At 38.6% G+C, this 26707-nt stretch overlaps 1 protein-coding gene across 1 annotated transcript in view; it reads right to left on the bottom strand.

Annotated features, from left to right (window-relative positions):
- Positions 1–26707, bottom strand: part of LOC149263634 (uncharacterized) — a 282397-nt gene that overhangs the window by 71294 nt on the left and 184396 nt on the right. Inside the window, exon 5 of the mRNA XM_089426553.1 lies at positions 2446–2658. Coding sequence (XP_089282679.1) covers positions 2446–2658 — 213 coding nt within the window. The remainder of the gene's footprint in view (positions 1–2445; positions 2659–26707) is intronic.

The following is a 26707-nucleotide window of genomic DNA, read 5'->3' as shown; positions in this document are numbered from 1 at the left end:
CCACCCCCGAAATGGCTTCCTCCTAGCTCCCATGTGCGACACGAAATTAGCTCTGCGCAAGCCTACGCAGTCCCTGTTGATGGCACTATGTTCCCAGCAAATCCCCACGAGTTCGTATTTTCCTACTACCCCAATCCTTCAGCATATTGTGGTCCCAATCAACCCCGGAAAGCTCAATGAATCTCCAGCTCCAGAGACAACTCCTCTAAGTGGAGCGTATTTCCCTTCCTGCACTCAAACTATTTAAGAAACTCCACGAAATGTTTATCAAACTCTTGGACAGCTCCCAAAACGTAGTGTAGATCACCTCCTTGGGATGGCACTCGAAGTTCACCAAAGGTAGGGTAAGATTCTCGCTTGAAAATCTCATGTGCTCAATAGCACATGCAGACTTGGCTCTTAGCTCAAGCGTGCTAGTCGAAGGTGAATGTCAAATGATCAAAGAGGAGCAAATGATGAGTGCTCCTCCTACTTTAGTCATTGGACCTCCAATTTCCCCATGTAGGTCCCATCCATCGATTTCCTTCTATCTCTTCCCTCCAAGAAAACATACTAGCCAAGGGGAGTGTATTGCTTTTTGGGCTGGCCCCCATCATCCACTATCAAATCGATTTTCCCCTTCTTCCTATGTTGGAGCCTTCTTTCACCTCAAAATTGCAAATGGGGCCCCTCAAACCACTTTGTCTAAGTTTCTATCCAAAAATTAGCAAAATTGATCAAAATTGATCTTTTCACTTAGCAACCTTGCTAAGTGGGAATATCACAAATGATGAAGGGATCACTTTTTGGCGTAATTACACTTTATACATAGGAGATATTAATAGTACATGGGTCCCATGTTGAAGAGGGTCATCTAAGTTGTGGACCACACAGCAAACAAGTTGCATCACTAGGAGGGAGTCAACTCACATGAGGAGATGGGGCCGCCAAGGGGGTCGAATGAGCCCATGAGGTATACAAGGGCAGAAAAGGCCGCACCAACTTATCTTTTGACTATCACACTTATGAAATCGACCTCTTGTGACTCTGTGCTAGTGCAAGGGTTTGGAGTGTTGTTTGGCACAAGGGTTTCAGGTGGAACCTAAGCCAGTTTCAACTTTCAAGAACTATGAGTGTCTCCTTAGCTGGAAAATTAGAGGAGTCCATCTCAGAGCTTCCACAGAGTATCATCTTCGGCACTTTGGGTCAGTAGTGCACATTTTCTGGGGCATAGAGGCTGTTTGTTTGGTTGATCAGTGGAGCCAGCTTCAGAGGATTGGTGAGCGAGAATTGCGGGATTTAGTTCTACTACCTTGAGCTGGAACTTTGGTGAAGATTGCAGGTGAAAAACAAGGGAGATTTGTGGGGGTCAAGCTTCTCATTTTGGCAGTGCGTGGGTCTCTCGGGGAAAAGCCTGCACAAGCCCTTGGAGGGATGAATTGAGTTCTATCTTTGGGGCTGGAGTTGGGGTTTTCCATGGAGGATTTTAGTGGAACTTTGGGGAAGTTTTCAGCTGACAGATTGAGGTCGAATCTGTTTTGGGAAACCAGTTCTACAAGAAATTTACTAGACCAGTTTGAAACAGCCAGTTCAGCCAGTTCCAATAACATTGTGATGGACATGAATAAAACAATGGAAGTTTATGACGTAGACCAATTTGTTAGAAGGCTTCGGATATTATTCAAACAAAACCATCCAATTTACAAGCCTGATAAAAATACATTTTCACCTTTATTAACAACAGATGCACTTAACATATGGAAAAGGTTTAAAAAACAATCCCATCGTAAAACACAGTGAATTAAAAGATTATTCAAAAAAAGCATTAAAGTTTTGTTAGGTTTTGAGGATAAAGTCTTCAAGCAAGATAAATAGCATAGACACCATTGGGATTGCAATACATTTTTATCATCTTTCTGTATACATAAAAGCAATACAAGAATTATAATACCAAGAAGTTTTCAATATGACCACTTTATTTGCTTAACTATTATGAGCCCACTACACACAGATATAGTGAGAAAATGAATAGTAATAATATCAAGTTCAATTTATAAATAAGAAGTTATACAATCTGATGCTCAATCTAACCCATTAGAATTTTTGTTGGCTATCTATCAGTGACCATAATCATATACCTTAAAGCAGAAGTGATGAGCATAATAGTCGAACACATATTGTAATTGATGAAAGTTTTCTCCATTTCTTCATCGATGGTTAATGAAGTCCAGTGACCCTCCAATAGAAACTAGGGGATAAGATTCCTTTCGGTAATGACCTTGACATGCATCCAAAACAGCAGTCTACAAAGCAATACTAGATCTACAAAAAATAATGCAGGAACTTACTAGTCCTTTCTCCACCTAGGATGATGCAGAGTCAATAACACTAACAATTCATATGATCTACTCCAACAGAAATATCACATAAAATTTGACTTTTCCCACAATATAACTAGTATGCTACCTTAATGAGTCTTTCAGGCATGTTATTCCGTGTATACATGTATATCATGAAAGTGCACAGTTGCCAAGGCACAGAATGCAAATCACTGCCTATTCTCTTCTCCCAAAAAGCATGTGCTTCTTCTGCCCTGTGGTCTCTCTCCAATGCACGTAATAGCTGCTCGTAAGTTCCCATTGTCATGGCTTGTCCCTTGCTCAACATCCATTTTATCACCTGCAAAAAGCAAAAACATATAAAAATCGAAGAGAATACACTATATGTGCCTTGTTAATGTTAGCATGACCAATAAGAGTGCTAAAGAATACCAAATAGACACAAGCAGCACGATCCAGATCATCTCTACCTAAACCACATTAAAGGAACCTTATGATCTCTCACAAATTCAAATTAATAGTTAGACAAGGATTTCATGTTGTTGTTGTGTCTTATTTAGACTTTGTCATTTAGTATATTCTTACGTAGACATCGTAATTAGAGTACATGCAATTGTATTCTCCTAAATTCATTTTAGTTGGGGGTCATAAGTAATTGGTCAGGAATTGATCCCAATCATTGTACACGAGTTACTCTAAGATGACAAAAAAAACTCCCACCTTTCAATAAGAGATCTCATTTGGAGTTGGTTACTATACCATCCATTCTCGTGATAACCTTGGAATTAAAATTGCCGCCCTACATCAATAACAATGCCATATTTTGTGCTATTCCTATTCTTTATATGTTCTCCTATTTGATCAACTGCTGTGACTATGTGCACAGACATATTTTGTTCTAACGTGTTCGTATCTTGATTTTCTCCAATCTTCTCCACAGTACCAGGACACACTCAGACAGCAGGTACAGCAGCAGTAAGGGCACATTTATTGCAGGTCCATACAACAGCAACATGGCAGCAGTTTTCCTTGGTTCCAGTGTGCAGCAGAGTGTGGAGGAGGACCAGTTATGTAGGAGAGTAGAGGTTCCATGCATGCACCAATCTTAGTATATTTCCACTTTTGCCACTAACAGTGAAATCCAGTTTGCTGCGGTTCCAGATTTAGCAATTTCCAGTTTGCTTCAGTTCCATTCAGTTTTAGAACATATGCATGATCCATTCTTAGATAGGGTACAACGTGTTATATTTTTACCATGTTTAGCTCCAGCAGTGTCCTCCACAGTACCAGGGCACACTCAGCATGCAGGTACAGCACTGTAAGGGCACATTTATTGCAGATTCTTAAAGCACCAGTATGGCAGCAGTTTGCCTTGCTCCTGTGTGCAGCAGTGTGTGGAGGCATACTTATGTACAAGAGTACAGGATACATGCATGCATGCATGTGCCAATCTTAGTATATTTCCAGTTTTTCCACCTTCCGTAAAATCCAGTTTACTGCTGTTCCAGATTTAGCGATTTCCAGTTTGCTTTAGCGCAGTTCTGTTTTAAAATGCATACATGATCTACTCTTAGTCAGGGTGCAGATCCCTAGGTTGCTTAAGGAACTTGCATGGATAAGATTACAATTTAGGTAGAGGGTGCAGTTCTCAAGGAAGGGGATGCATGTTTGCATACTCCAGTTTGTCTTCCAGTTGAAGCACACTTCCTTCGAACACTTCTCTATGCAGCTAAGGTGCAATAGGTGATTAGACTAGGGTTAGGGTTTGACTGAATCATCTTGAGTGCTTCATGTTGAGAAGTCAATAGGGCAATGATTATCTCTTTGCTTGATCGCTGCTTGTGATGTTCGTTTACTTATTAGCTTTGTTACTTATTATTATATTTGTGAATCATCAAACAGCTACCAAAACAAGAACAAGAACACAAAATATAGGCTGCAAGCCAGGGCCAAAACCTCTCCACTTGAGAGGAAAACCGCAAATCCCTTCTCTTCCTTATAGATTCTTCAATTGACGAATTCCAAGACCTTAAGACTGACTTCAGAACCCTCCAAGACCAAGACCAACCTCTTCGAATGATGTGCTAACCCTGATCCCGTCAAACCCAGTCAAACCTCTTCCAGTAGCACTTCTTCAACCTCCAACTGCAGAAATTTCGGCCTCCACTACAAAACTGAAATTTCGGCCCCCCAGCAATTGTTGCTGCCACACGTGTGAGCTTCGATCTATCTTTTGAGTCCTCCTTTGACCTTTGCTTGACTTTCTCTCACTTCAGGAGCATGAGAATTACCCTTGGTGACCTTCGCTTGACCTACTTGTCTCCTTTTTCTCCAAGATCGAACTTGAAGATAGAAACCATAGGTCTTGCTGCAGAAACCCTAGTTCTCCTTAGCACGTGTGAGAGAAAATAGCCCAAACAAAAGATCCTCTTCATTTACCACCTTCTCCTTCCTCTTCCTTCGCTGGAATGATTGGTGAGTGAATGTGCTTCAAGTAGGACGAGTCCTCTTCTATTTATAGGCTTCTTCAAGGGTGGATGTGGCTCTTCCTTTAGGCCAACTTGGTCTTGGAGGGTATCTGTACACCTTTTAAGATAGAAATAGTTTTCTTTACAAGTTACAATGTGCCCAATGGGGTCTTCAACTTATGACGATGACTCTTTTGACTTCTTGACCTAGGAAAAACCCTAGAATCACTCAATGGGTGCTTGACCTATAAAATAAAAGACCTTGAGATGAAACCCATGCTCCAAAAAAAATAATAATAATTTTTCTTTCATTTTATAATTTACAAGAACCAAAAATACATTTCATACTATAAGTTATGAAGACCGAACTTAGTTACACATTTTTCAACACTTCATGCATGTTACTAGATACTTCCCTCACTTTTGTTTCTATAAAGAAGATGCAAGACACACCACTTTGTCGGATAGCGGTTTTGAATTATTTTGGTGTATTTTCTTCTCTCTATTCAATAGAAGATAGATATGATCAAGAATTAGATCTGTGTCCTCGCTGTTATTATTTTTCTACAGTATGTGACAGTAGATTCTAGGATCCAAAGATTGCTGTTTTGATAGGTTTCCAGCTTTAAAGTTACCTAGGGTTTTAGGATTATTCACTGCAGAATCTGCTTACAATGATCTGAAAATCAGACAGATGTGATTGAGAGTTCAGGTCTGTGTCCTCCTTGTTATTGCTTTTCTGCAGTATGTGTTTGTAGATTCTAGGATTCAAAGACTGTTGTCCTGATAGGTTTCCACTTTGCAGCTTGAAAGTTAGCTAGGGTTTTAGGGATATTCTTTGAGTGTAGAACCTACTTACTATGATCTGAAAATCAGCATGGTATCAAAGTGCTTTTGCTGACGATTTCCAGGAATCTGTATCAGAGCAATTTGGCAAGCATGCCAAGAGTGCTTTCCCAAGCAGTAAGCACAGATCAAGAGGAATCTTTGATTAGATTCTTTCAGGTGTCTGGACCCATGTAATCAATGTCACTAAAAATTAATCTTAATTATGTTACTTTCATTGATTCTTCCAGCAAACCTAGGTATACTTTATGAAGGCCAAGGGTGAGATCTTTAACAGGTTCCAAAAATTCAAAGCTCTTACTAAGAACTAAATTGATAGCAAAATCAAACTACTAAGATCAAAAAATGGAAGGCAGTATACCTTCAATGATCTAGATTCCTTTTCTGGAGACACAGGTATCAAAAGGTAGTTCACAGCAATGTTATCAGAACCGAACAGGTGACCAAACTGGAAAACCTTGTGGACCAGGAACGGGTAAAAAACCGCACCAAAAAAACGTTTGACCAAAAACACATAAAATATTCAAGTTTTAAAGAAACACATATATATTCATGTGCATCCATATGAATCCAAACCATTTATACACAAATAAGAAAAAGTTCTCATGTATGTAGCATATAAGGGTGCACATAACCAAAATAGCATTGAGTGCAATCCATCTTTGAACCGAAAATACATTAACAAATAGGCTCTAGATTTCCTCTAGCATCCCAAAAATATCATGCTACAACAAATACCTACATATCATCAAAATCATTGTCTATATTGCTATCTTCGCCATCAACATCACCCTCTAAGCATTAAAATAATATAGAAAAAACGTATCATGTCAAGTCAAGATTTTTTTAAGTGATGGTTACATTTTTAGTAGAGTCATGATAGAGGAGTTCAACAATCAATGCTACTAACATCAAAGTACATAGAGGGTTTGGTTCTCTTGATTAAATACTAGTTCCATGCCCTTGTACATGACAAAATCCAATGGAAATGTCGCAATCCCCCCAATCCTAAAATCTTGAAAAATTGCTAAGTCTGCTAAATTTTGAATGAGATCTAAAATTCTACTTTCTCCACATGAAATCCAATGAGGTTGGAACTACTCTCAAACATCCTGAGTCATTTCATGGTAATGTTAAAAATTTTAGTAAATGGATGAATTGCATAGCAATACTAGGGCCATAGGCTTGAATATTAGGTTGGCCTAGGAGAAAATTAGAAGTGGTCAACTAGATGAAAAAATAAAAAATAAAAAAAGGAAATTTCTTTAAGATGGCCCACGAAAGTACGAACCACACAGAATCAGTACCGAACTGGCCAATTCAGTACCAAACCGGTCTATTCCAATTCTGAAGCCTAAACCGGACCATTTTTGGGTACAAACCAATCGGACCAACCTGCTCTGCCGGTTCTGGTCTAGTTTTGATAACATTGGTTCACAATGCCTTACAACCCACAATAGAATGGGGCCACAAAAAGAAAGAACGGGTCTATAGTAGAGACTGCTAAGACTATGGTTCATGACTTAGATCTATCTTCCTTTGGGCAGAGGCACATTGTATAGTAGTCTACATATTGAATAGGTGTCTTCATAGTGCTAAAGGAAAAGACTCCAAAGGAAGCTTCAGGTGAAAAACCTAAATTTTTTCATTTCAGGGTGTTTCGGAGTCCAATTTACATTCATGTTTCAAAGACAAGGCAAAGCCTACACCTTGAAGTTTGAAGGGTATTCTAGAAAGCAACAATAAGTCCTCTAAGGTTTACAACATCTATATTCCATCTTAGAAGCAAATGATAGTAGTGAGCCAGAGTTGCCTTTCTCTTTACATAAGAGAAGGGCTCAGTTTTAGATCTCAATCCCTAGGTGCCCTACCAAGGCAAAAGACTCTCAAAAGGATCACATCTTACATTCCAATTGTCTTGTGTGATCAAGATCACAAGCAGACAACAAAGTCCCATGCTTATTGACACTCAAAAGCAATGAGACCTCGAGTCTCTTCCTCCCCTCCTCTCCCCCACCCCCCTAAGGTTCAACCTCTCTCCTTTAGACCTGCATGTTGCTCTCACTCCAGGCCACAAGTTTCTCAGCAACAACGTAGCAAACAAACTAGATCTCAGAGGCCACAAGGTTGATTGTCTTTTGCTCAACACACTTCCCCACAGCATCCCTTGAGAAGCAAATCTTCCATCTAGAACTCCTTCCACGTGGCCTTGGATGCTATGAGAGGTAGACTTCCTAATGGTTGTGCTCCCCCCAAAATCATACAACCCAATCCCATCAATGGGTCACTCCTCGGGATCAATCAATACAGCATTGGTCATTTCACAATGATTAACAGCATTGAGGAGAATGCACGTTCTCAACCCTCCCTCTTGCACTTGGCAGCAATCTCCAGTGAGCCTTGACATCCTCTCTTGGCTTAACATCAATGCATGTATATTAGCTTTTATTATGTTGCAAGGGAACCGGCACATGAGAAATGTCAGTGTGCAGACTTGTATTTGTAGGTGTAAGTAAGTAAATTGTATTATTGATAAAAATTGAATGATGTACAATACCTTTGTGGCGGTTTGCCTATATAGGCAATGGCTGGCCACGAAGGATGAACAATAATGTATTTTGACTATTTACCTCTTCATAAATAATGTTTTAATAATTATTTTAATTAATTACTTAAATATTTATTATTTTAATATTATTAATATTTTATTCATAACATTGCCACCCCCTTTAGAGATGCTTTGGCCTTAAAGCATAACCAGAAGGGTTTCCTCTAGTTGAACATGTTGTTATGGAGTGCATCTTTACGTTGACTGATGAAGTCCTCATGAGTATTTGTACCTTGACGTTGGGAGTGTTAACACCATATAATTTATAATGTCGTCCTTGCCAATTATATTGTTCTTCAAGGTTTGTAGTATAGCTTCCTAATTGTATTAACCATTCTACACCTAGAACTACATCCATTTCTTTGAGTGGTAGGGAAAATAAATTTGTTTGTAGCTCTAGTTCTTGTATCTAGATTGAAACCTTATGGCATTCTCCTATTTCTTTGAACTTTTGCCCAATAGCAACAAACATGGTCAAGTCCTTGATTGGGCATATACAAAGATCAAGTTGTTTAGCAAGATCAATGTTTATACAATTGTGAGTACTGCCAGAATCTACAAGTATATTGACATTTCTGCCTCTTATGAGCCCTTTAAGCTTCAAGGTTTTAGGGTGTAATCTCCTTGTCATATTTGTTGGTAGAGTAGTAAGCTTAATGTTCTTTCGTCTTGGAGACTGGTTTCTCTGCTTCCGAAGGTGTGGTGGAACGTATTTTGCAGTGACTAGTTGTTTTTTACTTTTTGAAGAATTGCTTTCTTCACCCTGATTTTGTTGGACACATGAGATTGCAGCTAATGATGGTTCCTCCAAAGTTGAATCTTCCCTATGTGTAACAATGATTTCTTCATCATGTTTTTGTACTTCAACTTGCTTCCCATCTACTATTTTGTAGTAACGTAAGGACATGTCTTCACATTTATGTCTTGGCACCCAATTTTCTCCACACTTGCGACAATTATTTTTCTTTTTTATCCTTTTTTCTAACTCATTACTTGAAGAGTATGATTCTTTCTCAACTTCATAAGTATACAATTTCTTGTTAAGGCATTTGTGTCTTGATGTCCATTTGTCTCCACAATACCTACATTTGTTTGTTTCTTTTTTTTCTGAGTATTGTTGTTGGTCTTCATCTTCCTTGAATGATGACATTTTGAACTTATGTTTTTGCTCAATAATCTTTGCAACATGTCTAGCTTCTTCGATAGTTTTAGGTTTGTATAATTTCAATTCTGCACGGATATACTCCTTAAGTCCACATCTATACATTTTTAGCAATTCTTCATCAGAAAATCCTCTTTGTCTTACAGCTAATACTTCCCATTCGTGGGTGTATTCACTTACAGACCCTTTTTGCTTGAGATGAACAAATTTTTCGTATATATCATCTTCTTCTTCATCATGAAACCTTTTTAGTATGGCATCCACCAAATTCTTCCAAATAAATAAACAAACTTCACATTTGTTGGACTGCCATAGGAACCAATCATATGCTTCAGCTTCCAAGTTGTTGGATGCAATCATGATCTTCTCTCGCTCACTTATTGATGGGTTTGACTCAAAAATGGCCTCCATTTTATTAACCCACACAATAGCGTCTCTATTATCTTTACCATCGTACTTAGGTAATTCTATTTTAATTCGTTGGTAGTCTTTTTCTGGAAATTTTGTATAGTATTGACTTCCTTGGAAGCGTATTTGCGGCATTTGCAGAATTTCATGCATTTGCAGAATTTCATGATTTAGAAAATCTTTGCCTTCTGCATTTTTGTGACTGTGTTGGTTCTTGAGTAATTAAGGTATTGAAAATGGGTTATATCCTCCCATTAACTGGGCATGCATGCCTAGCAACATTCTCTCAAATTTATTTACTTTTTTAATATCGTTTGTCATTCCTTCGTGAGTCTCAACGTTGTCAAGGCGACTTTGTACTTTATTGAGTTGTTGAAATTTTTTTGAATTGATGTCGTCATTATTATTCCCCATTTTCAACTTGTTTTTCTTCTTGGCAGAACCAATATATATATATATATATATATATATATATATATAAAATTTAAAGTTTATTTATAATTTAATAATAAGGCGAATGTATATAAATAATTATTAATTAAATTACATAGTTATCAAATATTAATTAATTATATGATTATAATTATATAACAAATTAATAATGAAACTATATAATAATTAATATAACTATATACCAATGAAAAGGCGTTTTGAAAAAATTTAAAGGTCGACAACAGACACGACAGCGGTCAGCGAAATGTAGTGGTCGAACTAGCTACTCAACAAATGAAGGGTTGGTGAGAGACATGATGGTTGGGTGAAGACAACACAGCAAAAAAGTCGGGGAGATGACATCTGGACAAGTTGGGGAGACACAGTGGTCAGGAAAAAAAATGCGGCAATGGAAGGGGTGTCGGGGGAACAACAGATTATGACATGGCAGCCGGCAAAGGGTGCAAACGGGAGACAGGATGACGGAAAGTGGGGAGACAATGAGCAGTTCGTTCGAGGGTTGACACGAAGAATGGTAGATAGAAGAAAATGACAGGAGACAATGGGGAAATTGGCGGTGAGTGAGGTGAACGAGGACAGGGATTGGCAAAGAGAGTGGTGACAGCGATCGACGAGAGTACAGGCAGAGGCGCAAGGGAAATAGGGATGAACACGTCGTTGTCAAAGTTCGAATGTCAAACGGAAGATAGTGGATAAATAGCAGACTTGTAATGCACATGCGGGAGGAATGATGCTCTGATAACACTGTTGCAAGGGAACTGGCACAAGAGAAATGTAAGTGTGTAGACTCTCGTTTGTAGGTGTAAGTAAATTGTATTATTGATAAAAACTTAATGGTGTACAATACCTTCATGGCAGTTTGCCTATATAGGCAGTGACTGGCCACGAAGGATGAATAGTCATGTTTTTTGACTATTTATCTCTTCATAAATAATGCTTTAATAATTACTTTAATTAATTATTTAATTATTTAATATTTTAATATTATTAATATTTTATGAATATTTTATTCATAACATATTACTTTAGCATGTAATTTACCATTTAGTTTTATGCATATACTTATACCTAGAGAGATCCTTATGCTTTTATTCTAGGAGATGCCTTTCATACTCACACATTGTAATTTTCTTTCTCGAATGTACTTTTCAGTCACATTGACCTACTATTGTGGTAATTTCCTAGAATATTAATAAAATTGCCTTTTATTTCTTATCCTTCCTAAAGCCATTGTAGTAATGGACATCCACCATGCACTTGACTCTTCTAAGAACGCAATTGACCAAATTTCACTTTCATTGACGAAGCTAATGCTTTGACTTGACAAAAGTTTGATTGTTTTCCTTTAACAAATCCTTTTCATTTGTGAACTTGCCTTTTAAATTTCACATTTTTTGAAAGTTGTGTAGCTTTATAGAGACATTGATTTCAATGCAACTACAATCTATAAGTAGGCACAAAATTTTCGAAATAATATATTTTCCATGGTTTTAGTCTCATGCCACCATCCATGTCTTGTGTCTCATAGCATCAGCAACCATTGTTGAAATTACCCTAAAGCCTTCATTGCAATGGACATTTGCTACTCACTAGATTCTTCTACTATTTCCATTCACTTTGATTTCGCTCTTGTTGATGAAGCTAATGCTTTGACTTTACAAAAATGAAAGTGTTTTATTTTAACAAATCTTGTCACTTGCAATCTTGCTTCTTAATTACATTTTTTATAGAGTGTGTGGGCATTATAGAGACATTCATTTCAATGCAATCACAATCTTTAAGTAGACACAACAACTTTGAAACAACATATTGCTTATCTTGCTAAATTCACACACCCATATCCCTTCCTTTCTCTAATTTCATAAAAGCTTCTAATACCTAATCCTTTATCTCATATTTCATTTTAAAACTGATTGTCTTTTCTAAATCTGAATCTGAATCCTGTTTATATCATTCACAGTATTCAATTGAGTATTTACATCACACAATGATGAAATTGCATGGAATTAATTGTTATTGTTGGGATTTTTTATTTTATTTTTATAATTTTAGAGATGGGGCCCCTTGTGCTTGGGACCCTGAAAATCCCCCATCCCTCATGAATTTCCCTAAAATTTGACGGGTGAATCCACATATTCTCCATGTGTTTTCCCACTCCTGCAGATTCTCAGAAACTTGGTGAAATACTAATAATATTGTTATTTCTCAAATACGAGATTGTTTTCTTAAATTTCATTTTCTACTTTCAACAGCAAGGTCTTCCTTCTTGCATGAGTATAGCTCCTAATTTTTGTCCTTGTGACCCATCCAAGTGGATAACCCCTAGGAGAAAACTTTTCTCCTATTCTAAACATTTGTTAGCTAGTAGATAGCTAGCTATCCCCAAAGACCTTTCATCAATGCTCTGATCAGTGCTTTGTTTCATCAATCCTACTCATCAGATGAAGGTAGTCATCTATTGTAAGGTACATCAACCATCTTTCCTACTCATCAGATGAAGGTAGTCATCTATTGCAAGGTACATCAACCATTTTTCTAATCAAGTGATTTCATTTAATATTTAAGGGAATTCTAGTATGGATCTCAAGTTGACTTGGATGGCAGATCTCTTTTGGTTGTACTCCTGTTCCCATGCTTCATCTTGGTGGCTATCCCTTGACCCCAATCCAATGTGACCTTCCCTCATACCTTACTTTTCACTATCCAAGAGGGGCACAAATAAAAGGCATTAATTGATGTTATGTGTCCATGGTAACCCACACTTTATAGTTTCCATCTCTTCCCTTATATCCAGATTCCATGCCCCATCTTCAGGTTGATTGTTATTTGTTACCAATATTGGTTCCATATTCTCCTTGTTCTTGAGTGGAGGCCTAGAAACTTTTCCCTAAGAGGTTGATGCAACAGAAATTAAAAATAAATTAATTAATTAAAAAAAAAAAAGAGCATAAGCCATGATCATAAAATGCAAAAGAAATTGGTTGGGACATAATAAAATGTGTGGACAAAAGGCTAGCTTGAACTCTATGTTAGTTTTTGTAGCATCAGACAAGTTTTCTAGTCTCGATTTGTGTCTAAAAGGTTAAGGAACACGAGATCTCCAAAACCCAGAAAAGGTTTCGCAAGATAAGCTTGTGAAACGCCTCAATTAAATTAATTGATTAACAATTAAAAATGTCTAACTTAGGAAAATCAATTAATTAATGGGAAAAAATTAAAGATGATCGAAAATGCTCTAGAGACTTGTTGACCACACTTGTGTCAACAGTTCCAAGAAGTAGAGTACAAAGCAGTGGACAATTTTTTTCAAGATCATTTGTCATCATTCAGCTTCCAGTTGGTCAATGTAATCCCAAATTCTGCTATAGTATTGAAAAAATGATTCTAGTAGGACTATTAAGCCATGTAACAACACTTAGGTAAACCTATGATTCTTCTTAAAGGGTTTCATCCTATGCAATTTTTTAACCTCCCCAAATTATTTGTGCTTGTAAATACGGATAATTGGCAAAGTTTTCCTCCTAAATATACCCCAAAGCTAGGGTGGAGCTCGTTGACGAGGTCTTAAGTGAGTCCTAGTGTTATTGAGATGATGTATTTTTATCATACTAGATCATGTGTCTTGTGTCGCAAAATTTGGTAAGTCTAAGGGGTTGTGTAATTTGTAAATTCCCCTTCTATAAGTGTTTAATGCTAAGTTGCACGAAACGGGGAAACGGGTACGAGTTTCTAAAACAGGCATGGGTACGAAACGCGACCTCCCCAAATTTTGGAAACAGGGAAACGCGAATATATATATATATATATATATATATATATATATATATATATTATTAGAATTTAGGACGTTTAAGAAATGTTATGTGCAATCATGAAGCATACATGATACATTATACTTTATTACATTTAAACATTATGATTAAATTTACATCACATTTACTCATGAATGATCACATAATGAAAATAAAAATATCGGAATATCCAAAAGCAACCTTTATTATATATCCAAATCTCAAAATCAACCTTTATTATATATATGAAATCTCCTGCTCACTGTTGAAAACGCCCTAGCTGAAACCACTGCTCTCTTCCTCTCTTCTCCTTTGCTAAAATCGCTAGTCTCCAAGAGAAACGACTTGCTCAATTGTGTGATGAGAGAATGAGGCAAAGGTCACTCTTATAACTTGAGAGAGGCATCTAGAAGCAACTAGAAGCCACTTTAGTTGCCCAATAAAAAAATAGAAAACAAAATAATAATAAAAAAACATAAGAAAAAGTCAATTTGCATGAGGAAACTTCGCCTTACGGCTCGGAAACTCGTTACCGGCCATACTGGCCACGTTTCCTCCTCGAGAAACGGGCCAGTACAACCCGGAAACTCGGTACGAGTTTCCTTGTTTCTGTTTCGTTTCCATACAGAAACGGACCCTATACCTATGTTTCCTGCAACTTAGGTTTAATGTAATGTTTTGATGTAAAGGTGTGTCTAGGAATAATTTAGTGTATGGTTACTCATAATTAGACACCATGACTATATTATTTTTAGACCCACTTAGAGCATGGAAAAATATTTATTCCCTTCTAGAGTCTTTTAATTAATTTTTCTGGCAAAAAATAAAATAAAATAAAAGAATTAGCTAGAAAATTAATTAATTTAGAGTCAAAAATTAATTCTCTCCAAGAGGAAAAATATCAAAAATTCGTGGCTCCAAAAATTCGTGGGTCCGTCAAGGAAAAAATCGATTTTTTTAAAGAAATTGACCCTTTTGACCTTGGTGGTTAAGTCAAATTGAATTTTTTGAGGATAAAAGTCCAAAATATTATTTTTTGGACTAGGAAAAAAGGGGTTTTAAGAAAAATTAGAATTTTTCCTCAACATGGAGGAATAAAATTCAATAAACGGAGGAGATCTAGTTATTTCGAAAGGAGATCAATGGATGAGATTATTTTGACGAGGATCAACCCAACTAGCCATTATTTCCACTTGGAGGGGTCTTCTTCTCTCATTTGCTATATAAGGAGGTTCTCAAGCACTTCACTATATCAGGTACCCATCAAAAAATCATTCGATGTACTAAGCTAAGCTTTGATAGATTTTTGTTTTACTTACTAGAAAGACTTTGGGGTTTCAATTCAAGGTGTTTTTGTCTTGTTGATCAGTGGTTGTGTTGGATGATTTATTTTTATGCTTTGAACTATTATATTGCGTGTCTGTTATTTCAATTGCAAATAGTAGGAACATCTATTAGCACAGGTATCTTGCTTTAGGTGTTGGGCTAGAATAAGCACTCTACGTCTAGTAGATCTGGCGAGTATCTCTAGATTTCTAGATCTCTTGTGTGGATCAAACCCCTTTTGATCTAATGATCTATTCTTTCGAAGTGCATTGAGTAATAGGTTTCTCTAGCCCTTAGAAATCCCAAGTACATAGTCTGAGGGAGGAAATCGATCTTGTTTGGCCTTAAGCTTTAATCTAACGATTTATTTTTGGTAGCAGGGTTTGGCCAATATATTAATTAAAAAAAAAATATTCCCATCAATAGCGTTCAAATTTTTTATTTGGGCTAAATGAGTTCATTTGCTAATTAGAGCTTGTAATTTAATTTTGTAAATAAATTTTGTAAATTATTTTTGCTAACCTTGTACTTGTATTTTATTTTAATTTGTAAATACATCCTGATTCCTAACATTTGTAATTATTTATTTTCTTTTGTATATAATTATATTGGGTTTCTATTTTAGTTGTAAGTAAATTTTCCTTAACCCTTGAAAATATATATTTTATATGTATTAGCCATTTGTGTTTTCTTTCTTTTTTTTAACGTGGGTTTATTGCAGATCTAAAAGAGCGATCAGGGTTTGCTCTCGGTCTTTGTTCTTCAATCGATCATCTCTAATCCAGGGAGCAAACTAGAACTTTTGAGGACTTGGTTGGCCTCAGTCGCAAGCTTGGTGAAGCCTATTCCTCTCAATTGCAAGCCTTTAGGGGCTTAGTTGCATCATCTCAAGGAGGGTCGCAAGAATATCAACCCAAAAACCCTAGCCGCAAGGGTTATTGGCCTTTTTCAAGAAGGTCACATGTTGAGAAATCAATAGGGCTACAATTGAAGTGATTTCTCTTAGGCTTGATAATTGCTTGTGATATTCTTTTACTTTTCTTTATTATTAGCTTCTTCTTCTCTTATTATTATGTTGTTCTTATCATCAAACAACTACCAAAACATGAATATCAATAGTACACAAGGACACAAGATATAGGCTGCTTTCCAGGGCCAAAACCTCTACTAGAGATGAAAACCCACAAAAATCTCTTCTTCTTATAGCTTCTTCAAATGACGAATTCCAAGACCTCTGGACCAAGACCCTGACCCTTCCAAGACCAAGTCAAACCTTCTGGAAGATATGCTTCTTATTACCAAGTCAAACCAAGTCAAACCTCTTCCAAGTGTAGAACTTCAACCCCCAGCTTCAGATTTTGGCCCTTACTACAGGTCTGAAATTTTCGGCCCCCTGCACCAAGCTTCAACTACGCACGTGTGGGTGAATTAGGGTTCTTTACGCTTCCTCCTTCCTTTGCTTGGGTTGCTTCCTCTTCAAAGGCTTGTAAATGACAAAATAGACTTCCTTTTTTCCAATTCTGGCCCTTCTTTGATGACTTGAAGACTTCGAACTTGTAGCTGCAGAAACCCTAGCCTTCTTCGCATGTATGAGAGAGAGAGGGTAAAAATCATAATTTTTTGTCTTCCTTCTTCCTTCTCGACCTTCACTTGCCTTCCTCCTTCTAGACCTTCACTTGCCTTCTTCCTTCTTGTTCTTGCTTCCTTGAGTGGAAGAGTGAGTGATCTTCAAATGGGGTCGAATAGTGTCTTATATATAGCCTTTCAAGGACAAATAGGCCTAATTAGGCCTACTTCATCACTGCCAAGCCAACTTTGTCTTGGAGCAATAATTTGCAACTTTTTTACTCAAATTAATTATTTTTACTTGTTACAAGATGCCCAATGGGGTCTTTTACATACGACAATGACTTTATTGACTTCTTGACTCTATGACAAACCCTAAAAATACACAATGGGTGCTTGACCTCAAATAAATTGACCTTGAGCATGAAACCCATGCTATAAAAACAATAATAATAATTTTCTTTTCTTTTTACAACATACAAGAATCAAGAGTACATTACATATTATGAAGACCAAACCTAGTTTACATATTTCAACACTCCAGGTATTCATAATGGTATAAGGACATTCTCATACTGAAGCAATTTCATAAGAGGAGTCAGATTGGCAAGCCATCTCATAAGCTATCTTTTCAACTTATATCAGTGCATCTCATCATATCAACTAGCATTTTCATATAACAAGGCCTTGACTAACAGCTCTATCTCTCCACTAGATTAGAGCACAATGTTGGAGAGAAAATGATTTATAGACACCCTCATCATTATCTCTCAAGGCACATACCCCATCCGGACGTTCACAAGGTATGTCTTTTAGGACCATTCTTGTCTTGGATTTACACATCCTCAAGGAATTTCCTCTTTGACTACTCTTACCTATTGGACGTCATACTTCATCCTCGAAGAGTATCAGAATTCAGATGCTTACCCAATCCTCCATTCCTTCTTCATAATGTGAAGACAAGAATGAAGTGTCTATCTCTCTCTTTCAACTAGAGAGGTGATATCAACCAGTCCAAGTTGGTTTCTCAAATACACAAGCTTCTTATTAGGAAGACATTATGTCAACATATCAACTACATGTTCATTGGTGAAGATACACTGTAGTTGCACTACCCCATCTTGCACCAATTTTTGTATGTAATGATACTTGTTGTTTATGTGCTTCGTCTTTGAATGGAATATGGGGTTTTCAGACAACCTTATGCAACTTGTGTTGTCACAATGTATAATTGTAGGGTCCAAGGGTGCATTGAATAAATCAGATAGCAGCTTCCTTAACCAAACAGCGTCTCTACCAACTTCACATGTTGCAATGTATTCAGCTTCAACACTACTTAATGCAATTGATTCTTGCTTTATATTCATCCATGAGATCATAGATGATCCGAAGCTAAAACATCCTCTAATAGTGCTTCTTCCATTTGTCTCATTGTCGCCCCAATCTGAATCAGTGTATCCCATTAGTTGGATATTGTTCTTTCCATCATACTTCAAGCAGTAATATATTGTCCCTCGCAGATATCTCAATATATGTTTGGCTTCAATCCAACGGTGATGTCTAGGCTCCATCTGAAATTGACTAAGAATATTCACTGCAAAGAAAATATCTAGACGTGTTCACAAGATACATCAGAGAGCTAACCAATTGTCTATAACTTGAAGGATCCACAGGGCTTGATTATGAACTTCTTAATTTCTTCTAATTTGTGACGATGGGAGTTGTCATCAGTTTTCTATCCATCATGCCAAACCTTTGTAGCATCTTAATTACATACTTTCTTTTACCTAGATATACTTCGCTCTGTTTTTGCCAAACTTCCAACCCCAAGTAATAATGCATAAGCCCTAGATCCTTCATATTGAATTTTGTTGTCAATTGTTTCTTGCATTCTTGAATATGACTTTCCACACTTGTTATTAATCAATGAATGAACTGAATTGATTTACAATGAGCAATGAAGTTCAATAAATAATACAAATGTATTTACAGAAATAGAAACAACAAGTTTCTAAGAAGAAACTGCTAATAAGATCACAGACGATCTTATCCGAATGAGCATTAAAGACTAAAATAGCATTATTCTAATACCCTCCCTTAATGCTCAATCTATTTATAACACCTATAGACCCTCTGAATTTTACAAACTTATCAGGACCAAGGGGCTTGGTGAAAATGTCTGTTGGTTGCTCCGTTGTGGGAACATACAGCAACTGAATGGGTTCGTCTTCAACAAGCTGTCGAATGTAGTGACAATGGGTTTTCGTTCATGGAAGACTGGATTCTTGGCGAGTTTGAGCACTCCCTAATTATCACAGAACAAGGGAGTAGACCTACCTGGGAAACATGCATATCCGCAAGCATACATCGCAGCCAAACTACCTCACAAGATGCCTTAACTGCTCCCCGATACTCTGCTTCTGTCGAGGAGAGAGCCATTGCCTGTTGCTTCTTACTAGTCCATGTGACAGCACTGGATCCCAGACTAAACACATACCCAGCTGTAGATTTATGGTCATCAACTGAACCTGCCCAGTCGGAATCTGTATAACCACTGAGTGTAGGAGCGAAACTCCGAGTGTACAAAAGTCCATAATTAGGAGTGGCACTCACATAACGTAGCACACGCTTCTTTGCTATCCAATGATCAACCTTAGGAGCTAACATGAAGCGTGAAATGTAGCTCACTGCAAAACTGATATCAGGTCTAGTGGCAGTAAGGTAGATGAGGCTACCCACTAATTTCCTGAATAAAGATTCATCCACAAGTGGTGAGGATAACTGAGCTGAAAGTTTGAGCGTTCCATAGGAGTCGTGGCAGGTTTGCAATCCTGCATTCTGAACCTGTCCACAAGACTTCTCGCATACTTGGACTGAGAGAGAAAGATGTTGTTCTCAGTCTGCCAGACTTCAACCCCCAAACAGTAATGAAGAAGTCCCAAATCTGTCACATCAAAAGTGCTGCACAAATCCTATTTGATCCCATGGATCAAAGGTGCTAAACTGCCAGTAATGATAAGGTCATCCACATAGACAACCACAAACAGAATATCATCACCAGTATGTTTGATGTACAGGTTTGCATCAGATGGACTCCGCTGAAAGCCATGATCTGTTAGGTACTTATCAATTTTCATATACCAAGCCCGAGGGGCTTGTTTCAGACCATATAGTGCTTTGACTAATCTACAGACTTTCTATTCTTGACCGGCAACCTTGAATCCTGAAGGCTGCATCATGTAGACTTCTTCCTGTAAGTCACCATTCAGAAAAGCACTCTTTACATCCATCTGATGGACTTTCCAACTAAATTGAGCTGCTAAGGCAAGGACGAGTCGTATGGTACTCATCTTGGCCATGGGAGAAAAGGTATCCTCATAGTCTATGCCTTCCTTTTGTGAAAACCCTTGAGCAACAAGGCGAGCCTTATACTTGTCTAGGGTTCCGTCAGCTTTGTATTTCACTTTATACACCCATTTGCAGCTAATGGGCTTCTTCCCTACAGGAAGATCAGAAAGGGTCCAAGTGTGATTCTTTTGAAGACTTTGGAATTCAGCGTCCATAGCATGTTCCCACTCATGTATACCCTTAGCCTCTGAATAGGTTTGAGGCTCAAAAACACTGTGTAGGTTAGCCATAAGAGCAAATTTTACTGTAGGCGGCTGTTTGCTCTTATTTCTGGAAGTTCTACCTTCAAGGAGCTCACTATCCCGAAGATCACCAATAGTTTTAGCCCACCATTTAGGCCGAAGAGTAGAAGAACCAATATCTGGAGTAGGTGGAGGAGGCTCAGGAACAACAAGAGCAGCGAGAGGAGGATTATTTTCCGGAGGGAATTGAGGTAATGCATCATCAAATACTGATGCTGCATCATCCCTCCCATTAGGTGGATCTAACGGAAGAAGAACACTGGGAAGCTGATCCTGAGAACACTGTTCAGAAGGAGGAGACTGAAAGAACCCTTTGTCTTCATCAAATACTACTTCTCGACTGAAGAGAAGACGATCAGTGTCTAAATCTATCAGCTTATAGGCCTTGTGGTGATCACTGTACCCTGTCATCATGAGTTTTTGGCTTTTGGAATCCAACTTAGAGTGCTTAGAAGCTAGAATCCAAACATATGCAACTGAGCCAAACACTTTGAGATGACTGATATTAGGCTTAAGGCCAGACCAAACCTGTTCTGGAGTCTTCCCCTTAATAGCCTAATTAGGTGATCAATTAAGAAGATAGACAGCAGTAAACACTGCTTCAGCACAAAATTTGTTCGGAACACTCCTGTGTTGTAACATGGAACGAGCCATTTCAACAACCGTACGGTTGCGACATTCGAAAACACTGTTCTGCTGAGGAGTGTAGGGTGTAGTTAACTGGTGTTTGATGCCATGGGTATCACAGAAGTTGGAGAAAGCAGAAAAACAAAATTCCACCCCATTATCTGTCCTAAGAGTTATGATATTACAGCCAGACTCTTTTTCAACTAAGGACTTAAACTTCTGAAAGATACTAAACACATCAGATTTATGTTTTAGAAAGTACACCCACACCTTTCTACTGAAATCATCTACAATAAGCAAAAAATATTTGCAACCAGTAACTGAAGATGTATTCATAGGACCACAAATATCAGCATGAATTAACTGGAGTACCTTAGATGCGCGCCAAGATTCTCCATCCTTGAATGAAGACCGATGTTGCTTGCCAGCTTGACAGGTGCCGCACACTCCCAACTCCTGAGTCTGAATATCAGGTAACCCTGACACAAGTCCCTCCCGAGATAGCTGAGAGAGATATTGAATGTTTAGATGCCCATATCTCTGATGCCACAGAGTGTTGATGGGAGAAACACGAGTTGCTAGAGCTACTTCTGGAGAATCACTAATGTCAAGAAGCCTGTATAGGCCATGATCCTCTAGGCCAACAGCAACCGTAAGACAAGTTTCCCTGTCAATAATGGAACACTTGTGCGTACTGAACACCACATCAAGCTGAGGAGAGTTCCTCATAATCTGGCTGACAGATAGCAGATTAATTTCCATACCAGGAACATAGTACACATTCAGGAAGATGAGTGTATGCCCATCAAACTGGATCTGAATTGTACCTCTGCCAACCACTGTGTACTCCTCACCTCAGTCGAATACCATGGAATCACTGAAAGTTGAGAAGTCAGTAAATCAGTCACACCTGTGAGAGAAATGACATGATGCACCAGAGCCAATGTACCAGGCAGAATAAGGGGTATGATCTGAGGACCTCTTAGCCATAAAGGCGTAAAAGGCAGATTCCTTCTGCTCGGAATGCTCTGCAACATTCGCTTTCTGATGAGACCCTCCCTGCGTCTTCTGTTTAGAAGTAATCGACGACTCTGCTGATGAAGAAGAGTCCTGGTTAAGATTTTCTCTTGTAAGCCTTGGGCTTGCCAACCCTCTTGAGGCTTCAAAAGGCATTGAGGCAATTCTCTCTACATGACGACAGTGTCCAAGGATGTGTCTGTGAAGAACAGCCTTTTAAAGACCGACTCTGCAAGTATTAGACCAACCAGGCTCAGACGGCAGAGGCGGAGACATAGATGGTGACAGTGGTAGAGACAAATGCGAAGGTGACTGGGAATGACCCACCAACGTTGAAGTCAGGGAAGATATCAAAGATTAGTCGGGGGAACTTGAACTCACGATTCCTTCAAGCGCCTGTTGAAGCGGTGATCCGTCATAAGCTGCTGTCGAGGCTGACAGAGAATAGTTCTTCAGAGCAGAAGCAACATGCAGCATCGTACTTCTTCTTGAATTGCTGCTAGGAGATAAAAAACCTGGCAACAGGCGGAGTTGCTGCGGAGTATGAGCAAAGAAACAAACTCTGCGCTTACAGCTCCATCCATCTTTACAAGGCTGGGTCCGATATCGAGCAGGATGAAGCCAGCACTCGAAAACGCCATGAGCAAACTCGCAGGCATCCCCGCGGCGGCAGGTTCCTTTTCTGAAGTCCAAGCAAGCAGTTCCAGAATAATGAAAGCGTCGAGGATCGCGTCTTCTTGCCTTCTCACCGGGGTGAGCGAAGGGGCACTCAGTCCAGTCATGGCTCCGTCCTCTCATACAGCACCGGACCTTAAATTCATACATTCTGAATTCGTCGCAGGAATAAGCATCCACAGTAGGCAACGACTCTTCATCTTCATTATTAGAAGGCAAATACTTCTGCAGGGCACAAAACACATCCTCCAGCCGAGGCGAACTAGAGCCCACAAATGCGTTATTAAGAACAAAGATGCAATACAAAGGCAGAACGAAGATGCAATACAAAGTCGAGGGAATCGAACTCGCAACATACAAATATCTCCAGTTGTCGGAAAAGTAGGAGAGAGCTGGAAGTAGAGCTATGCCGAGGGAAAAGAAATACAAAGTCGACATGCCAACTCGTCCTCTCTTAGACGGCCCGACGGGTTCAGTTGCCAAAACGAATGACGACAAACCCAGGCCGCCAGTGCTAATTCCCTTCAATAAACGGAGAATCAAATAAACCCAGAAATTGGGCGAGAAGGCCGTCAAGAAACCAAAAATGGCATTGTAGATGGAAACCAACTTCAAGACACCCTTATGCCCAAGCGAAGAATCTGATAGATGCCCAAATATCCCTGCACCAAGCAAACACCCAACAAAGAACACGGACTGCAGAACCCCAACTTTATATTTCTGGCCGCAGACGAGATCCCATTCAGAGACCGTAGAAACCATGGGGCCTCCTTCCCAGTCCCATGAGACCCGGTCCATGGAACATATAGATCCCGTCGGGCTACAGGATTCGAACCTTGGTTTCATGGAAAGAAAATCCTCTGGGGTTTTCCCTCCATTGCAATGCCAATGGGGTTCATAGTAGGCGAAAATCATGACCATCGTATGAAAGGCCTCCAGTGTCCATGTGAGGCTCGACAGCAAGAAATGCTTAATCTGCCACCGTCCGAACTCTCCTGTCCATCTTTCTAGCATTTCATCGATGCCGACTCTCTCTGTCACATCCAATTTTTCACCATCTTTGGACAGGAGTTCATCTCGCAAGCCACCCAGATCATCGCCTGGCAGCTCACCCCGCGTATCTTTCTGCACAAAAAACGCGGCATCTCCATTGCTATCATAGCCACAACTCATGTCTGGAAAATCCGGAAAGCTTAGAGCACTTTTGTTGTCTTCGAACCCACGACTTGCTGCGAATCTTGAAGGCAAAGAATTCATGTAATCTGAAGAAGTCGGCGACGAAAAAGAACACTGAATCTCATTCAAATTCAACCCGCCACTGTGACCAGGGGACATGAAACAAACTGAATCGTCGCCATGGCTACCAGAAGAATGATCACTGAAAAACGACCAGGGCAATGGCCCCATGGAATACGCTGGTTGTTCTGCAAAAACGCTTGACATTTTTGCTAAATCAATCAACCAGACAAGCAACAACAGAGACCCGACAAACTCAGACACACGGACAGAGATCTCTGAATTCCAAATGTAATCCAGAACAGAAGAGCAAGAACGAAGCTGAAGTAGACGGAAGTGGATTGCGAATATCTGAAGAGATGTTACAAAACCCTTACAGAAGAGAACAGGCGACTACAGAAGAAAAAAAAATTAAGAACTGAGGGCTTTGAAAGTGGCGAACAAGAAGGAAAAATATATATATATATTCAGATTCCTAAAGAGCAATTTCGAAATGAAGCATGAAATTTTTCAGACAAAAAATTATTTCGAAAAAAATACCCGAGCTCTGATACCATAATCAATGAATGAATTGAATTGATTTATAATGAGCAATGAAGCTCAATAAATAATACAAATGTATTTACAGAAATAGAAACAGCAAGTTTCTACTAAGAAATAGAAACAGCAAGTTTCTAAGAAGAAACTACTAATAAGATCATAGACGATCTTATCCGAATGAGCATTAAATACTAAAATAGCATTATTCTAATAATTATGAGAAGGTCATCCACATATAGAAGAATGATCACTGGTTCATCCTTCACTACTTTGGTATAAAGATTTAGATCTGCAAAACTCTTTGAAAAACCCATTCTTTGTAGATATGTATCCATCCTAGCATACCAAGCCCTTGGAACGTGTTTAATGCCATAAAGTGTCTTCTTTAGCCTGCAGACATGAGTTTCTCTATTATGTACTTCAAATCCCAAGGGTTGTTCAATATATACTTCTTCATCAATGGTACTATTACAACTCAAACTAGCAGGGGTCCTAGGAGGGGATCCTAAGACGGCAACTACTAGGTCAAGGGAAACAATGGAGTGATATCCCACTGTCACCTCAGCTAAGGCTCCCTGCTCTTTATAGACTTTCACTGATGGGAGGAGACTCGATATGAAGGTAATCACTAGACAAATGAATCAATGAAGAGGTAAAGAGTGATCCCTAAGGCCTATTCACAAGAGAGACTCAATTCCATGGTTTACTTCCTTGAGAAGCAAGGTGTAAAGCTCTCTAAGAAGGGCTAGGGGGATTTTAACGGCTAGGGTTTCCAAAAACCTTTGTGAAAAATTGGTTTCCAAATAGTCTATGTGAAATTATCTTCAGTAAGTTGTGGGACCACAAGGGACCAAGAGGACCCAACATTAGGTCAAGGGGGTGGAGTTGATTAATCAAGGGTGTTCTTGACCTAATTAAGGGGGAGAAGGGGATCAAAGGGGAAATTTTCACTAATTTTGATGCAATGATCCTAATGAGGTCACTAGCCAAGGGAAACCAAGGGCAAGAATCGATCTCAGAGCTAGGGCTTGGAATATCTCAAGATCCCACCGTCAGAATTGCTTCAAATTTGGAGGGCTTCTAGGAGACACAACAATGCAGTAGAGGGCAAGAGATTGAATTTTTTGAGTGGGTGAATTGTGAGAAATTTGATGCCCTAGGTCACCTATTGGGGCTAGGCCTAGAAAGAAAGGGAGAAGGTGAGAAAGATATGCTTTAGAGTGATCACCAGTGGAGGATCAGTGCCTAATCCTTTGGGAGAGATGGAGTCAAGGAGATTCCAATGCTTGGGATGGATTCACTTAGTCAAGGAGGCCTCTAGAACAATTTCGCATGGCAATTAGGGCATGTGAACAATTGCTTCAAGGTCTTTACACTTCGATTTGCAATATATGATGACTTATCAAGATAAAACTTCGACAAGATATCTCTAGGAATATTCACTCATTCATACATGGCCCATGACATGATGCAACGTTATAAAAAGACAAATTTCCACAATTTCGCATAAGAAAAGCAATGAATTTTAGCCTAGTATAGCGAAAATCCCCATCAACATGCATGTGACATAAAAAAATAACAAAATATTGTTAAAAGAGTACTCACATGTAAGAAAGAGTATATCGAATCATCATTATATGCCAATAGTGAAGCTCCAAGACAAAAAAAATGAAGAGATCCAAACATCAAAATTCATCCGATCATCCAGCTTTGTCCTCCAAGAAGGATAGTGAAAATCGTACAAGAGAGAAAGATCCAATCCAAGTGATGATGATCCAAATGATTCATCACACTAGTATTTATACGCTTCCTAATGAATTTGATTTAGACAATTAGGCCTAATTTAGCCCCTAAAATAAAATAATGTGCATAATAACAAAACTTTTGGTGACAAGCCCACCAGATAGCTCAATAATGTAAAGATAAGTCTCTCAAGTGTTAGAAAATCAGAAAGGCAGAAAGATTTTCTTTATATAGATAATTACTTGTGATATTCCTATGTTTTCCTTATGTTCC

This window comes from Pinus tabuliformis, chromosome 6, assembly GCF_031772625.1.
Source record: "Pinus tabuliformis cultivar Carrire ecotype Pingquan chromosome 6, CPIR1, whole genome shotgun sequence".
In the NCBI taxonomy this organism is placed as follows: domain Eukaryota; kingdom Viridiplantae; phylum Streptophyta; class Pinopsida; order Pinales; family Pinaceae; genus Pinus; species Pinus tabuliformis.
The sequence above is the reverse complement of the archived record's forward strand: the minus strand, read 5'-3'. Positions and strand labels throughout refer to the sequence as shown.